General features: G+C 46.1%; 1 protein-coding gene across 1 annotated transcript in view; it reads right to left on the bottom strand.

Annotated features, from left to right (window-relative positions):
- The window catches only part of NFS1 (NFS1 cysteine desulfurase), a 67391-nt gene that overhangs the window by 38900 nt on the left and 13874 nt on the right, over positions 1 to 14617 (bottom strand). Inside the window, exons 4-5 of the mRNA XM_030213539.1 lie at positions 13868 to 13951; positions 9200 to 9352 (exon numbers count right to left, since the gene is read on the bottom strand). Of these exons, the coding sequence (XP_030069399.1) occupies positions 9200 to 9352; positions 13868 to 13951 (237 nt within the window). The remainder of the gene's footprint in view (positions 1 to 9199; positions 9353 to 13867; positions 13952 to 14617) is intronic.

Genomic DNA, 14617 nt, shown 5'->3' with positions numbered 1-14617 from the left:
CAAGGAAATCCCCTGAATCTTTCCACGGAAACAAGACAACGCTGAAACCTTCACTTTCAGGGAAGAGAGCGAGAGCCCCCTGTCAAGACCGTCCTGCAGGAACTCCAAAACTTCCGCGACCGAAACACGTAGAGGAACATAATCCCGCTCTTGACACCAGTTCTCAAAAATGCGCCACACCCGCACATAAGCCAAAGAAGTAGACTTCTTACGAGAACGCAACATGGTATCAATTACCCTGGCCGAAAAACCTTTCTTCCTCAATCTGAGCCTCTCAAGAGCCAGGCCGTAAGCGAGAATGGAGCAGGGTCGGCCATCTCGATCGGCCCCTGAACCAATCTCACCCTGGGCCCCAACGGGATCGGCACCTGCACTAATAACCGAACCAGGTCTCCGTACCATGGACGCCGAGGCCAATTGGGCGCAATCAGAACCACTAGACCTGCATGGCGCCCGATCCGCTGCACCACACGGCCCACCAGCGGCCACGGCGGAAATACATAGAGCAACTGTTGAGTCGGCCACGGGAGCACTAGCGCGTCGATGCCCTCGGCCCGAGGATCTCTTCGACGACTGAAGAAGCGAGCGACCTGAGCGTTGTCGGCCGATGCCATGAGATCCAGCACCGGCCAACCCCATTCCAACACCAGTCGATTGAACACTGAGGGATGGAGGGACCACTCCCCGGGGTCTAACGTGTGCCTGCTTAGAAAATCCGCGCTCACGTTGTCCACCCCTGCCACGTGGCCCGCCGAGAGACCCTGAAGATGAGCTTCTGCCCACAACATTAACTCCGCCGCCTCCACAGCTAACGCTTGGCTCTTCGTTCCCCCCTGCCGATTTACATATGCGATGGCCGTGGCATTGTCGGAAAGCACCCTGACTGCCTTGCCTTCTAACAGACTGTGAAAGGACCGAAGAGCCAACCGAATTGCTCGAGTCTCCAGGCGATTGATGGACCAAGATGCTTCCTCCAACGTCCAACGTCCCTGGGCTACCTGACCCAGGCAATGCGCTCCCCAGCCCGAGAGACTCGCATCCGTGGTCAGCACCGTCCAATTGGGAGAGTCCAGCGGCATGCCCTTCGCCAGATTCGGAGAGTGGAGCCACCAGCGAAGGCTGCGACGGGCAACCCCCGACAGAGGAAAACTCTCCTCCAGGTCCTGAGACTGAGGGGACCAACGAGACAACAAAGCTCTCTGTAATTCTCTCATATGGGCCCTGGCCCAAGGAACCACCTCTATTGTTGCTGCCATCAGACCCAACACCTGAAGATACGCCCGAGCCGAAGGCGCTCTCTGCGCTCGGAGCCGCCGGATCTGCCCCTGCAGCTTGGAGATGCGAGGAGCTGTCAAAAACACCCGGCCCTTCTTCGTGTCGAAGCGAACTCCCAGATACTCCAGAGACTGGGAAGGCACCAGGTGACACTTTGCCAGATTGACCACCCAACCGAGCGACTGTAAAAAGGTCACCACCCGGCCGGTGGCCTCCTCGCTCTCTGACCTTGATTTGGCCCGAATCAACCAGTCGTCCAGATACGGATGAACCAAAATACCCTGCAAGCGCAGCGCCGCCGCCACCACCACCATCACCTTGGAGAAGGTGCGAGGCGCCGTCGCCAGGCCGAATGGCAGCGCACAAAACTGAAAATGCCTCCCTAAGACCACAAAGCGAAGAAAACGCTGGTGCGCCTCTAGAATGGGAATGTGTAAGTAAGCCTCTGTCAGGTCTAGAGACGTCAGAAACTCTCCTTCTTGCACCGCTACAATAACTGAGCGTAATGTCTCCATCCGAAAGGAGGGAACCTTTAGGGCCGCATTGACCTTCTTGAGGTCTAAAATGGGCCGGAAGGCACCCTCTTCCTTCTTGGGCACCACGAAGTAAATGGAGTAACAGCCCGTACCTCTTTCTAACCTGGGGACAGGAACCACCGCCCCTAAACCGATTAGACGCGACAGAGTGGCCCGTACTGCTCTTGCCTTGCATCTTGAATGACAGGGAGACACGAGAAAGAAATCGGAGAGGGGACTGTCGAATTCTAGGGCGTACCCGTCTCGCACTATCTGCAGTACCCACTGGTCTGACGTGATCTGGACCCACCTCTGGTAAAACAAGCGTAAGCGAGCCCCCACGCGAACCAGAGGCTGGGTCCCCAAACCATCATTGAGACACCCGGGACGTACTGGACGCTCCCGAAGAGGCGCCTCGCCCCCCGCGACGGCCACCTCGAAAGGACTGGGTTCTCTGGAAAAACCGACCCCTAGTCCCCCCAGAAGACCTACTGGGCCGATACCGCCGAGCCTCCTGAAAACGCCCCCGCCCTGCTGCCCCCTTAGACACCTTGGGACGAAGCTCAGGAAGCCGAGGGGCCTTAGCATCACCAAGACCCTTCACCAACTTATCCAATTCCTCCCCGAAAAGCAAGGAGCCTCTAAAAGGAAGGGAACAAAGTTTAGTCTTGGAGGCGGCATCGGCCACCCAGCCCCGTAACCACAGGGCCCGCCGAGCCGCCACCGCAAAGGTCATGTTCTTAGCCGAGGCCCTCAACAAATCGTACAGCGCATCCGCCAAGAACGACGACCCCATCTCCAACTTGGCCAGATCTTGAACCAGAGAAGCCCTATCAGCCTGCGGGCTATCCAGGAGCCTCTCAGCCCAGCGAAAACAAGCCCGAGCCACTAGACCTCCACAAACAGACGCTTGTAGCGCCAAGGCAGACAGATCAAAACTCCGCTTTAGGAAGGTCTCCAATTTCCTATCCTGGGGATCCCGCAACGCGGCCCCCCCATCCACAGGAATAGCAGCAGCCTTAGTCACTGCCGTAACCACGGCATCCACAGTCGGGGGCCTGAGAGACTCTCTGTCCTCCTGAGGAAGAGGATAGAGTTTGGTCATAGCTCGAGCCACCTTACACTGAGCCTCCGGCGAATGCCACTCCTGCGTGATCATATCTCTCAAGTCCGCATTCATAGGGAAAGAGCGAGAGACCCGCCTGATCCCCTTGACCAATGGATCCACCTGCTTCCCATCCCCAATGGGAGCTGCCGCAGGATCAAACCTTAAAGTGGCAGACACCTGCTCAATGAGATCCGATAATTCATCCCTGTGAAAAATCCTAACCACTGAGGGGTCTTCCCCAGGCAAAGACAGGTCCCCATCCTGCCCTGCCACCGACCCCTCCTCCTCTTCCAGGGGGCTAAAATCGCCCTCAGAATCCGGAGGAGAAAAGACCTCTACATCTTCAGAGCACTCCACCCGTGGTCTTTTAGCGGCAGCCCCCCCCAACCTAGGGCTAAGGGACTCCGCACCCGATGGGCCCGCCTTCCAAGCCTGAAACAAACTCCAAACAAACTCTGGAGGGAACCCCATGCTGCCTGAAGCCTCCCCCCCAGCGGGACTCGAAATCGGGAGAGGCTGCGGCCCCACGACCGTCTCAGCGCCCAAAAGACCCGAATCCAAGATGGCGGCGGTTCCCGCCAAAATCGGGACCGCCGCTGAAGCGCCAACCTGAGCTGCACAACTCCCCTGCGAACCCGCAGCAGGGCCCTCCGCAGCTAACACCGGTGGCGCGAGGGATGGGGCCTTGGGCTCTCCACAAAACCGGCAGGGACCGCCAGCCGCGTCAACACCCCGACGCGCGCACAGCCGGCAACGAAGTAACTTCCCCGACATACTCGCGCCTAACAACAAAACAGCTGATTACAACCGGCGAAGTTAAAAGACAGCAAAACAACACTCACCGGCGCTAGATTACTGACTCAGCTCTCCCAGGCCGGCTGAACAACTCCGGAGACACCGGAGTGCAGCTCCTGCAGCTCTCCACACGAGGTGTTTTTTTTTTTTTTTTTTTCAACTTTATTTGAGCCCTGCTGCTATAATCTGAATGGCACTCAAGGCTGCAGGATTAACACTGCAGCCGAGGCACAACGCTGGCCAAAACGGGAGAGCCAGTCGGGGGGAGGGACCCGGCCACCCGGGTGTGACACCCCAGAGGGGACAATGGCAGGCCCCACCGGACCTACCAACCCCTTGCACACTACAGCGTTCCAGGCACAGGGAGTAACTGTTCTTTCACCAACTTATCCCCAGAAAATCAGGAAAAATTAACTAGTCTCACAAAACGGAACCTAACTCCTACCAGACCGGACAAGCTGCACAGGCTGCATGTCTACCCTCTGCTGAGACTGAGAAAATACTGGAGATAGAGGGCTAGCACAGGTTATATGTACTCAGTTTGAAGTTAGTGTTCTCAGTCTCCCTCTGCTGGTAGGCATGCATAACCCAAGCGTCTTGACCGGTCTGGAGGGTTGCTGAGGAAATCTCTGTTTCTGGACAGCTCACAATTTAAAGGTAAACAAAGAGTTAAAGTGGGATTTGAACCTGGGTGTCCTGATTTACAGTCCTCTGCACTGACCACCAGGTTACTCTTCAGACTTACTTGCTGTTGTGTTCAGAATGCCCATAATGGAGAGATGCTTGGAGGACCTGTGTTTTCCGCTGGCAGTGGAGTGGATGCCTGGCCACCGCTGACATCAGAGTGAGGCCTCTTGTCATCCTTAAAAAGCGTCTTGTCCCACAGTTTCCCTGAGGACTCATGTTTACTGCTGGCAGTGGCTTAGACGCCTGGCCCGATGACATCAGAATGAGGCCCCTTTTGTCATCATTAAAGAGCGTCCTGTTCCGAAGGAGCAGGTCCCACCCCTTCACAGCATCTGAGGAGCGTGGAGGATGGCACTCTGCTTCGCTCCTATTATGGGGAAGCGTAGGGGTGTAAAGAAGAATGCTCCACTTCCCATTGTGGTTAAAGGACCCAAGGATTTACATCTGCAAGCTGCACTGGCTATTTTACCATCTGTAACCCTGAGTACTCCACTCATTTTAGACACTTCTCTTTCACTGTGGGCGGGGGGGGAGGGGAGGGTCCTACTCCGCTCCCACAACCTACAATTCAGCAAGGAATGTTCAACACTCCTGTTCAGGAGGTTGTTGCATCTTCTGGCAGCTTAGGTTCACAGGAAGTCATTTCTTCAGTTACGGTGAATATTGGGTCATCTCAATGTCAAACTCTTTCTATTCCTGCTCCCTTAATTAACTTTTTGTTCCCTGGTCTAAATAAAAATGTTTTAAACATTTCTTCCTGTTTGACGTCCTAATTTGGGGCTCTCCCTAGTCGTGCCCAAAACACACCCACAATACGCCCTTTGCTATTTAGATGCACTGCAGTGTAGTATGTCCAACTTTTACTGTTTCAAAATCATTATTTGGACTTTTTGGGCAGATGGACTTTTTTTTTTTTTTTTTGGGGGGGGGGGGGGGGGGGGAGACATGCTGAGACATCCATCTGCTTTGAAAATGAGCAATAGTGAACATGTACCAAATTTGAGTTTTTCTAATTTATTTTACTCCTAATTAAAAGGTGCATAGCAAACGGGTCATTGTACCCACCAGAAATGTTCCTGCATTGATAGTAAGCTTGGATGCCCAAAATGCCTTTGATTGAGTCAACTGGGATTGGTTTTACTATTAGACAAATATGGGATTGGGGGGGTCCCTTTGTGGATATGATAATTTTATACACTAGTCCATTGTCAGCAGTTTTTCTAAATAATACTTTATCTAATTTCTTTCCATTGACTAGGGGTACTTGGCAGGGGTGCCCTCTATCATCCCTTTCCCCTTCTGTTTGTCCTTGCTTTGGAGCCCCTGTTAATAGCAATTCAGGGAAATTTGGAGGTTCAGGTTTTGCAGGTGGGTCAGGAATGTGTAAAATGTATGGCCTTTACTGATCATATGCTTTTTGTTTGATGTGCTACTCAAGAAATCAGTTGATGTTTTACAATTGTGGTCCTCATTACCTTTGACTTTACAGGGTCAGATTGCACTCTATAAAATGCTTCTCTTTCCATGATGGCTATATGTTTTGCAAACTTTCTCTACTTATTACGTGAAGACCTTTACAAAATATTTAACGAATTTCCTTTGGAATAACAAGAAACCAAGACTTTTGTTGACACAATTGTCCCTGTCTTTCAGTCGGTTGGACTAGCATTACCAGATTTGCGGAGATATAATGTGGCATGTATTATGCGTCATCTGGTGGACTGGATTAAAGGCACTACTCATGTCACCCCATTGGTGTCAGAAAGGCAGCTGGTGGACCCAATTCACCTACTTTATTTCCTTCATACAAGCACACCCTCTATTGAGATCTATATGTCAAGGTGCATGTGTAAGCAACTGAACCTTTCTCCTTTGTCTACCATGTTGCTCCCATTGTGGGGAAATAGGGATTTGAACCCTCATTTCTCAACACTGTATCTGAAACAATGGACTGTAAGGGATTGCTTTATATTTGAGACTTGATGACTGAGGATGGCACCATTAAACCTTTTGAAGAGCTCCAGCAAGGGGGCTATATGCATTCAACGGAATGGTTTCAATATAGCCAAATTAAGCATTATGTATCAACACTGGATGAGACTCCTTGAGCGAGAATGCAGTGGATTCATGAGCATCTGGCCTCAATGTGGAATTGCTTCCGGAGAAGTATGTTACAGGCGTTGGACTGAGATTGTTGATTAAACATCTTAAATGGCTCAATGTGAGGATACTCCTGCATCTTTGGTACATATGTTTTGTACCTGTGAGCAACTTCATTCTTTTTGGAAGAACATTTTGAATTTTTTCTGGCCTATTATTGGTAAGCACATCCCTATGTGAGCTAAAGTTTTACTATTTTCTAACTTTGTCTCCTTGGGATTGTGTAAAGGGCCCAATTTACTGTTACATAAGGCCTTTTTTGTAGGTCAGAAATGTCTTTTGCTTCATTGGCGACAATAGGAGATACCGTCAGTGATGATTTGGAAGAAAGAGCTTTTCTACCTTTTGAAAATAGAGCACTTGGGTAACAAAAGGACCTGGTGACAATTTCAGCAGATTTGGTTTTCGTTTTGGGACTCCTTACCGCATTGTGTCTAGAGTTCATTACTGAGTTTATCTTGTTGGGCAGACTGGATGGACCGTGCAGGTCTTTTTCTGCCATCATCCACTATGTTACTATGAATCCATAATCCAGACTATATTATCCTAGGGGAGATGTTTTTTGAGGGGGGGGGGAGAGAGGAGTGGGGGGGGGGGGGGGTTGTTGTGTGTGCTTTGGCTGTCTTGTGATCTGGGTCATTGTGAAGAAAAAATGCAGTTGACTCAGGTTGAGACGGTATCTTATTCTGTGACAGGAAGGGTGGTTGTATTAGTGTGTGTGGTGGGGGTGCAGGGATTGGGGGATAATGTGTTAAATCAAAATTGGTCACTGTTATATTCTATAGTTTTGAGTGCTTATTTTGGATTTTTTTAAGTGACTTTAATAAACTAAAATTATTATTTTTTTAAAGGTGCATAGCGGAAACTGTCTACATTTTCCAGCTTTCCTCTATATAGATGTCTCATTCAGGTTTCAGGTTTATTTAGTATTTCCTATCCCATCAAGTATATGGCTGGGCGGCTTTCAGAGTCTGTAACCATATTAAAAAGTAAACAGAGGGGAGTAAAACATCATAAATAAGAAATAACGGGGCAAGACACAAGAAGGGAAGGGGGCAGAAGTACAGTATTGATAGGATAGGAGGAAAGGGAAGAGGGGGAGGGAAGTGAGGGGGCATATGACAAAGTTAACAGGGAATAGGCTTAGGAGTAACCTAAGGAAGTACTATTTCACAGAAAGGGTGGTGGAGGCGTGGAATGGCCTCCCGGTGGACTGTTCCAGAATTTTAAAAGGCATGGGATAAGCATGTAGGATCGCTTAGGAACAGGAAGAATTACAGAGGATGGGCAGACTGGATGGGTCATATGGCCTTTATCTGCTGTCATGTTTCTATGTTTCTAAATGCTTTAAAAACCCTGTGTGGTCAATTGTGTTTAATCTTCGAGAACAAATAAATGGAAAATTAGGTGTATGCATCTGAAAAAAAGTCTTAAGTTTGGACAAATATTTGAAATGAAGTGTGATAAAGAGATTGTGGCAATTTATTCCAGTGTTCTCGTGCTTGAACTGAAAAGATTGCTTTCCTAGTGTTTTCATGTATAATTTCCCGAAAGGATGGTATCACGAGCAAGTTTTGAGAAGACGATTGAAGGGATCTCTGATTAGTATAAGAGATTAATAAACAATAGATACACTATGATTCACCGGATATATGGGTCTTGTAAACTAACAATAGAATCAAACATATAAATGGCAAGTGACTGTACTCACTCGCAAATGCGCAGTAGAGACTTCCCTCTCGCCGCCGCCCCTCCATTTGGCCCGAGCACTGTGAACTTACATCACCACGCAGCAGCAGGCACATCAGCAAAGCTGCCGTCGGCCTTCCTTCTGTGCCTTTGTCCTGCCCTCGCCGACGTTACGTCACATGAGGGCGGGACACAGGCAGAGAAGGAAGCCCGCCCCGACGGCAGCTTTGCTGATGTGCCTGCTGCTGCGTGCTGATGTAAGTTCACAGTGCTGCTCGGGCCAGGTGGAGAGGCGGCGGCAGCGACTCCGGGGGGGGGGGGGGGGCTCAGAACCCCCCCCCCCATTCCAAAAGTAGCCCGTTTTCACGGGCTCAACGGCTAGTCTTGTATATAATGTGGTGAGGTAAAGGAAGCCAATGGGCAGTTTTTAAGAGAGGGGTAATATGGTCACATTTCTTTTTTCCAGTGATTAATTTGATAGCGGTGGTCTGAAATATTTGTAAACGTCTGATATCAGTAGTTTTAAGACCCTGATACAGTGAACTACAATAGTCTAATCTGCTTATTACAAAAGAATGTACGAGGGTGTTCAATGCTGGTGGATCAAGAAGTGGACGAATGGAACGAATCTGTCAGAGTCTAAAAAAGCAATTCTTTATCACATTCAAAAATGCTTTCTCAATTTCCTCCACCCATCTCTTTAAAATGATCACCAGTGCAGTTATTCTGGGGCCAGGATAAAATTAGATATATTGCAGTTTAGATGTTTTGATATTTTTAAATCACAAACTATGAATTTATTACTCAACGGGATGAGAGTGGTACAAATTTGATCTATAAAGGGAAGAGTAATAGTGAATTTTCTTAACACATCAGAAATATTTAAATATTTTACTTTCTAAATCTAGTACCTTCATCCTATCTACACTGAAATATTCTTGTAGACATTGCAAAAATCAAATAAACTTACTTTTAGATCTATAAGCCCATTTCTATTAACAGGGAGATATGTGACATGAAAACCTTCAGCCTCCAGAGAACGACAGGAATCCAACACACATTTGTGCTCAGTCTGTGTGGTAATAATGTGTTTCTTCTTAGATTTATAGAACCTTGCAACGCCCTACAAGCAGCGGAAAAAAAGAAACATTTATATTAAATACAATACCATTCTATAAATCTTCATACCCAAACACACTAGTCCCATAGTACCAACCGATAGTACTGCAGAGTGATCATCTACTCCCAGAATACAGTACGCTACACACCCTTATACCAGTGAAGAAACTTTGTGTTCTCAATATCTGTCTACAGTACTGTACAGAATTCTTAAGCAGCTACAGAAGATGTGTTCATGTTTGTTAACTACTTTGACTCTACTCACTGAAAAATGCTCTAATCTAAACTAACATATATAGAGGAGGAAAGGAACTACAAGCCAGTGATGACATGGGGTGCTCTCAAGGGCTAAAATGAGCAAATCAGCTTATAGATGTTTTGAGACTCAAACCTAGAGGTTACACTGAATTCTCAGACAAATCACTTACATTGGAGGTAAACTCAAAGAACCAAACTAGCCTCACCCCCTAAATCTCTTACCTATCCATCCAGTCTCCTAACTGCAATCCCCTTGGCTACTAATTCACCTTTCAAAACTCAATCCCCAGCCACCCTAAACTGCTGATTTTCAAATGCTTTCTGTGGGGTATAGGTGATGTACAGCTCTCAGGACATTTGAACCCAGAGATGACAGACCAAGTCATCTACAGCAAAAAGCAGAGAGGACCAGGGGGATAATAATGTCACTGGAGCCACAAATTTTATTGTTGACCCAACACGGTTGTTTTTCAGGGGTCTTAGCATTAAAATAAATATTTAAAAATACTTATAAAACCTGAAACATAAGCAATACTTGAAAAGGAAGGAAGCATGCTTCGTATAAAAAGACACACTGAATAAATGTAATGTGTTTACAGCCTTCGGGCCCTGTTTATTAAGGCGCGTTGGCATACTTCGCTGAATAAACTCACTAGACAAACGTTTTCAGTCTCAATGCCTTTTGTATGGTGTAGCCTAATGGTTAGTGCTGGGGAACAGAGTGCAATTCCCACTGCAGCTCCCTTGTGACCCTGAGCAAGTCACTTAGCTTTCCATTACCCCAGGTACAAACACTTTAGATTGTGATCCCACTACGCACAGCAGAAGTACCTGCATGTAATGTGTACAGTGCTACAGTTTGCTGAATCGACAGACGTAAGCACACATTTTCTTTTTTTTTTTAATCAATAATGTTGTATTGATAATTTCATTCTTATTTGTTAATTATTTACTGTCCTTTTTATTCTTTAAATATCAGAGGCTAAGGGCCCTGTTTACTAAGCCGTGTTAGCATTTTTAACGCGAGTTAACCATATAAGCGCACAACGCGCCTACAATATCCTTAAAGGCGCCTACATAGTTAGCATGCACTAATTGTAGGCATGTTAAAAATGCTAACGCGCCTTGTTTAGTAGTAGTAGGGCCCTAAGGCTATAAACACATTACATTTATTCACATTGAAAAACAACGTAACATAATATACATCTTTCTCTATATAACCAATAGAGATTTCTCATTATACTATGTATGTATTACACTTATTTTAGGACTTTTTTTCTTAATGGGATTACGAGGGGCATTTTTGATACGACGTCTAAATCTCATTTTAGACATTTTGCTGAAAACATCTAAAAATCCTGTGGTATGATGGCCCTTTTCAAAATTTTTCAACTCTGTTTCAAAAATAGCCATTTCCCATTTGCTAGATATTTTTGTACTCAGTGCATCTATCTATCATTTTCAGGGGGGAAAAAAACGTCCAAGGAACACCACACAAAAAACAGCCATTGGGATGTACGGGGGGGGGCAGTACTCTTAGTAGACTGGCCACAGACATCCCAGCATAGAAGTGGGGCACTCTAGGGGGTGCTCCAGGGTTTTAAATATAAGGACCCCCTTATATTGTAAAACCCACCAAAAACCTACTGTACCCAACTGTACACCACTACAGTAGCACTTGCGGCTGTGTCACCTATATGTGGGTACTGTAACATAGTAAATGACGGCAGAAAAAGATCTGCATGGTCCATCCAGTCTGCCCAACAAGATAAACTCATATGTGCTACTTTTTGTGTATACCCTACTTTGATTTGTACCTGTCCTCTTCAGGGCACAGACCGTATAAGTCTGCCCAGCACTATCCCCGCCTTTCAACCACCAGCCCCGCCTCCCACCACCGGCTCTGGCACAGACCGTAGGTTTTTGGTGGGCTCACACTTTCCACCATAAGTGTAACAGTTAGAGAAGATTATGGGCCTGGGTCCCCTTCTCTACAGTGCACTGCACCAACCACTAGGCTACTCCAGGGACCTGCTGTCTCATCCTCTCTTCACAATATAACACGTACAAACCCACCACTATAAACACCCCAGACTACACCCTTCCTGTTTTCGGACAGCCTGAAAAGTCTCGGAGTTACAATGGACCGAAATCTCACACTAGACTGTCATGCGAAAAATACAACAAAGAAAATGTTCCACTCAATGTGGAAACTCAAAAGAGTAAAACCTTTCTTCCCAAGGGAAATATTCCGCAGCCTGGTACAATCAATGGTGCTAAGCCACCTAGATTATTGCAATGCCATCTTCGCCAGATGCAAAAGAACAAATCATTAAGAAACTCCAAACTGCCCAAAACACAGCAGCCAGACTCATTCGGAAAAGCGAAATACAAAAGCGCCAAACCCCTAAGAGAAAAACTACACTGGCTCCCACTAAAAGAACAAATTGCGTTCAAATCTGCACCCTGGTCCACAAAATCGTTCACGGTGAAGCCCCGATCTACATGTCAGACCTCGTACATTTGCCAACCAGGAACACAAAAAGATCAGCACGCACATTCTTGAATCTCCATTACCCCAGTTGCAAAGGACTCAAATATAAATCAGTGGAGTGGAGGAGTGGCCTAGTGGTTAGGGTGGTGGACTTTGGTCCTGGGGAACTGAGGAACTGAGTTTGATTCCCAGCACAGGCAGATCTTTGTGACTCTGGGCAAGTCACTTAACCCTCCATTGCCTGCCGCATTGAGCCTGCCATGAGTGGGAAAGCGCGGGGTACAAATATAACAAAACAACAACAACAAAAAAATTTATGCATCCAGCTTCTCCTGGAACGCACTGCCAAATGTCATAAAAACAATGCACGACCTAACAATCTTCCGAAAACTACTGAAAACCAACCTGTTCAAAAAAGCATAGAACAATGATCCACCCTAAATACTAGACAACGAAATTCTACCAAAACTAAACAAAGCCGAACTCCCTATACCAGACTACCTCACTTACGCGGACACGCGTAGCGCGTTATGCACTACCACTTTATTTCCCATGCCGGAAATGAACTTTCTATATTTGACTATCTAACCTACCCTATAATTTACTCTATCATCCATGAACTTTAATGCAATACCACCTTGTAATATACTCTATCATTTACGAATTTCAATGCTATACCACTTTGCATTTATCAGATCCGGAAACGGCATTTGTCACTATGGAATAATGTAAGCCACACTGAGCCTCCAAATAGATGGGAAAATGTGGGATACAAATGCAACAAATAAATAAATAATGACTGAACATAGCGTCTGAAGCTGTCAGAGTATGGTATGTACTGTTTCTTTCACTTCTTTTGGGGGGGGGGGGGGGTGACAGGGGGTCAGAAACCACTAGGGGAGTAAGAAGACATCAAGCCTTAATCCCTCAAGTGGTCATGTGGACATTTAGGGCACCTTTTTGTGAGTGTCGTGACTGAACAGGTTTAGCCCATTATGGCAGAAAAACATCCAAGTTTTGGGAATGCCCAAATCCTACCCCTGACATGCCCCCCTTGTGATCTGGATGAACTGCATAGAAAACTGTCTTTAAAATGGGTTTCAAAAGTACATAACATAAAAAAAAACATCTTACAGTCCGTTATCTACCATTCGGTTCTATGCGGATTACAAAAGATAAATCTGGTGGCAATTTGGACGTTTTGGCAAAAGTCGCCATTTGCCACTTTGTGATGCTTTTTGGACATTTTCTTGTTTGAAAAATGAGCCCTATGTATGCCTATTTAGTAGATGACACCAGCCAGACTATGGGTAAATCCAGTCAATGCAAAGGCTGTGGGGCAAAGCATTCTAAGTCCAGTCACAGGAAGGGAGGTGGCGAGCTGGGCAAGTTCTTGTGCTGCATTTTACATGGGGAGGGGAGAGGAAGAGAGAAATTATGGACCCCTACCCTCTAAAAAAGCCTCAATGCATTTCTATGGGAAAAAATTGCTTGGGGGCTCCAAAATGTGAACTTGCACCACTGGAGGCCATTAACTGAACAACCCTAAACAGCTGGCACACAGGACAGGACATTTTGGTCTTTATCTGTCATTGTTTTCTACACAGCTCTGTACAAAATATGAGTTCAGTTCCTTCTGAAGTATGGCTACGCATGCACATGGAAAGAAAAAAAGACAGATTGGGGTGCGAGGGAAGATACAGACAGCCAAATGCAATCAATAAAAAGTACAATTAATGAAACAAATACATAACCATGAAACATTACCTTAATGGCCATGTTGTTTGATTCTGTAGCACCACTGGTGAAGATAATCTCTCTGGGATCTGCTCCTATCAGTGATGCAACTTGCTGTAAAAAAAAAAGTAGTAAGGTTATACAAAGATGTAACCTACCTCCTGGATAAGCTTCTCTCTGCTGCATTATAGAAAACTGAAGCTCTGCTCCTCAGCTCTTCAAGGCACAAAGAGGCCCTTTTACTAAGCTGCCATTTTGTGGGTCTTTCCTGCATGTTAATTTCTAGCACAACCGTAAATTAGTTAACTTTGTATTCCATCTTTTTCTGGCCGTGCACTTTTAAAAAAAATCATGGGAAATCGCATAATATGAGGTATAAGTTGAATTTAACATACTATTTTGCTACTCATTTAACAATACAAATGTAAATCTTTTGGTCATAGTGAAATGGTTGGAGGGGAGGGAGGGAGAAAATGATAAAAATACTGATGGTAGACGTTATTGATATATATATATATATATATATATATGATGTCTCATTTAAAATGTCACATTTAACGGCTATGTTTTGAAATGCTGAATCATCAACAAAAACAAAAAAAAAATCATGGGAGCACTTACAACCTACTATTTATGGCTCCCATGTTATGGACACATCAACCAGTTAGCACACTAGCTGATTAGCGAATCTCCACCAACACATCCCTCAACAAGCTTTTGGTGCCAATTTTTCTGATACATAAATTTTTTTAGAATCAAGATCTTTTTGTCAGGACTTTT

Source organism: Microcaecilia unicolor, chromosome 8, assembly GCF_901765095.1.
Source record: "Microcaecilia unicolor chromosome 8, aMicUni1.1, whole genome shotgun sequence".
NCBI lineage: Eukaryota > Metazoa > Chordata > Amphibia > Gymnophiona > Siphonopidae > Microcaecilia > Microcaecilia unicolor.
This window is presented reverse-complemented; position numbering and strand designations above follow the sequence as displayed.